At 57.5% G+C, this 2,372-nt stretch overlaps 1 protein-coding gene across 1 annotated transcript; it reads right to left on the reverse strand.

The window, feature by feature from the left end:
- Positions 1–389: 389 nt before the first annotated feature.
- On the reverse strand, positions 390–2,033 carry ID3 (inhibitor of DNA binding 3). Its single transcript, XM_085208782.1, has 3 exons — positions 1,526–2,033; positions 1,347–1,418; positions 390–1,102 (listed from the first exon to the last, which is right to left on the reverse strand). The coding sequence occupies exons 1-2, from the start codon at positions 1,844–1,846 to the stop codon at positions 1,362–1,364; spliced, it is 378 nt and encodes a 125-aa protein (XP_085064908.1). The 5' UTR covers positions 1,847–2,033; the 3' UTR covers positions 390–1,102; positions 1,347–1,361.
- Positions 2,034–2,372: the final 339 nt, after the last annotated feature.

Genomic DNA, 2,372 nt, shown 5'->3' on the forward strand with positions numbered 1-2,372 from the left:
AGCAGCTGCATCCCATGAGCATCCCTTCCTTTGGGGGTTAATGTCACATAGCCCCCCCACCCCAGAATTGCTCAGCAGGGAGATGCAGCAGCACTGCTCCGAGTTGAGGCAAAAGACCCAGAACCCCCCCCACTGCTCAGCAATGCTGGGGGGGAAACCTCCACAGCTTCCATATCAGATAAGGAGAGCAGCACCCAAAATAGCTGGCAGACACCTCTGCTGGGAGACAGCAGCCGGGGGTTAATTCCTCCCATACCTGAGCTGACATTTCAAAGCTATTAAACAATTAATGAGATTCCTAACGTAACCCTAGAAGTTACGATCCTGTGGCAGCGGGGTTTGGCCAAGGAGGGGGGGGGGGGGGTAAAAGCACAGGCACTGAGACAAGGTTTATTACATAAAAACGGTAACTTTTATAAAAAGTTTATAAAGCAAGTACAAGGCATGTCCGCAGAAATTCACCTTCCTGCACAAAAGGTACAAACGTTATACTCTAGTATAGAGCTCCACAATACACGAGGCCGTGGCCCCAGAGTTTGGTTCGCATCTGAGGACCCCTCCCCACAAACACCGCCCTCAACCCCCCCCCCCCCCTCCCCATTCATCCTCACCCCACCCCCACCCCCTCCCCTATTAAACACTTTTACAAAGGACTCGCTCACTATAATCCAAAAATATACAGACAACAGCATCTTCACCAGTCTATCGAAGAAAGTGTCTCGTTTTTATCAGCGGGTTGGAAAAAAAAAAAAATAATAATAAAAGTCCTAAAGAAAAAGGGAAAAAAAAAAAAAAAGTCCTAAAAGAAAGCCGGGATCTGGGGAGCGCCGCTCCAAAAAGTCGCTCCGGTTGGGGTTCAGCAGCCGCATCTCTCCCGATTTCTGGATATTGTCGGGTATCGGCACCCCCGAGGTGAAGGGAAGTGGGTGCAGCCCCATAGCACAGCACGGGGGGGTCCGCAGCCCCATAGCACAGCACGAAGCGGGGGGCCGGGGGGGGGAGGGGGGGCCGCAGCCGCCCGGCGCCGTGCAGGAAGCGGCTCGTTACCTCCGGCTGATAACGAATCGGGAACCGACGGTCGGTGCGTGTTTGTTAATTGGCACTGGGAAAGAAGAAAAGAGCGATTATAGAGAGAATTCGGCAATTGAGGAGGGGGGGGGGAGGGGGAAAGAGGTGCGGGTTTGGGGTACGGCGGTGCCAAAGGATGGGGGGAGAGGAGGGAGAAGCGGTACGGGAAGGGTTTGGGGTACAGGGGTACCAAAGGGGGAAGAGGTGTGCGGGTAGTTTTGGGGTACGGCGGTGTCGTGCTGAGGGTTTTGGGGTTCCCAGGATGGGGTGGCACTCACCTGATGGAGGAGGCGTTAGTGACACAAACTTCTCTCGTCTTTGGAGCACAGCTCGGAGGCCAGCTCGGCTGCCTGCAGAAAGCGGGCACAGGGTCAGGGCTGTGGCAGCACCCAGACAGCCCCTTCCTATCCGAGCCCCCCCTCAACCCACTCCCCAATAAGAAAAAACACCCCCATACCTTCAGGGACAGCAGGGTGGCCTCCGAGGAGTGGTCTCGCCCCTTGGCCCCCTCCTCCAGCACGATCTGCAGGTCGAAGATATAATCGATGACGTGCTGGAGGATTTCCACCTGGCTCAGCTTGGTGCCCTGCGGGATGCCCGGCACCAACTCCCTCAATTTGGAGTAGCAGTCGTTCATATCGTACAGCAGATTCATGGGTTCCTCCAACGCCGGGCTCTTGTTGTTGCTGCTGCGAGCGATGGCCAAACTTTGCTCCGAGAGGCAGCAAACGGCCTCGTAACAGCTCCTGACCGACCGCACCGGGCTGATGGCTTTCATGGTGGGGGGTGGTCGGGGTGGGGGGATGTCGAGTCTGATGAGGCTGAGCGTGGGACCACCGAGAATTTCTTCACCCCTCGGATCCTCGCTCCCGGTTCTTTCGTTCCCGGTTCCTCCCACCCCTCCTGCTCCGAGCACCCGAACCTCGCTGGCGCACTGGGGATGGGACGGCCCGCCGCTGCCGTCTATATGGGCAGCCCGTTAACCACGCCCCCATTGTATGCAAATAACCCCAACCACTCCCCCTTTTATGCAAATAAAACACCAAACCCCACCCATTCATGTAAATGAAGCAAAAGGAACTCCGCTCCCCCCTCTTCCCCCCCCCCCGATGACCCTTGGTGGCCCCATGGGGACAAGGGGACACAGCCGCGCTGATCCCATCCCACCCCACAGCATCACCCCAAACCCCCCCCATCACAGCGTCACCCCACTGCCCCCACCCCACCACTGCAGGCCCCTCTCCCCCCTCCATTAGACCCCCTTCCCCCCCCAGGCTGTGCCCCCCATCTCGGAACGGTTTGCC

Source organism: Meleagris gallopavo, chromosome 25 (assembly GCF_905368555.1).
Source record: "Meleagris gallopavo chromosome 25, MGAL_WU_HG_1.1, whole genome shotgun sequence".
NCBI classification, from domain to species: domain Eukaryota; kingdom Metazoa; phylum Chordata; class Aves; order Galliformes; family Phasianidae; genus Meleagris; species Meleagris gallopavo.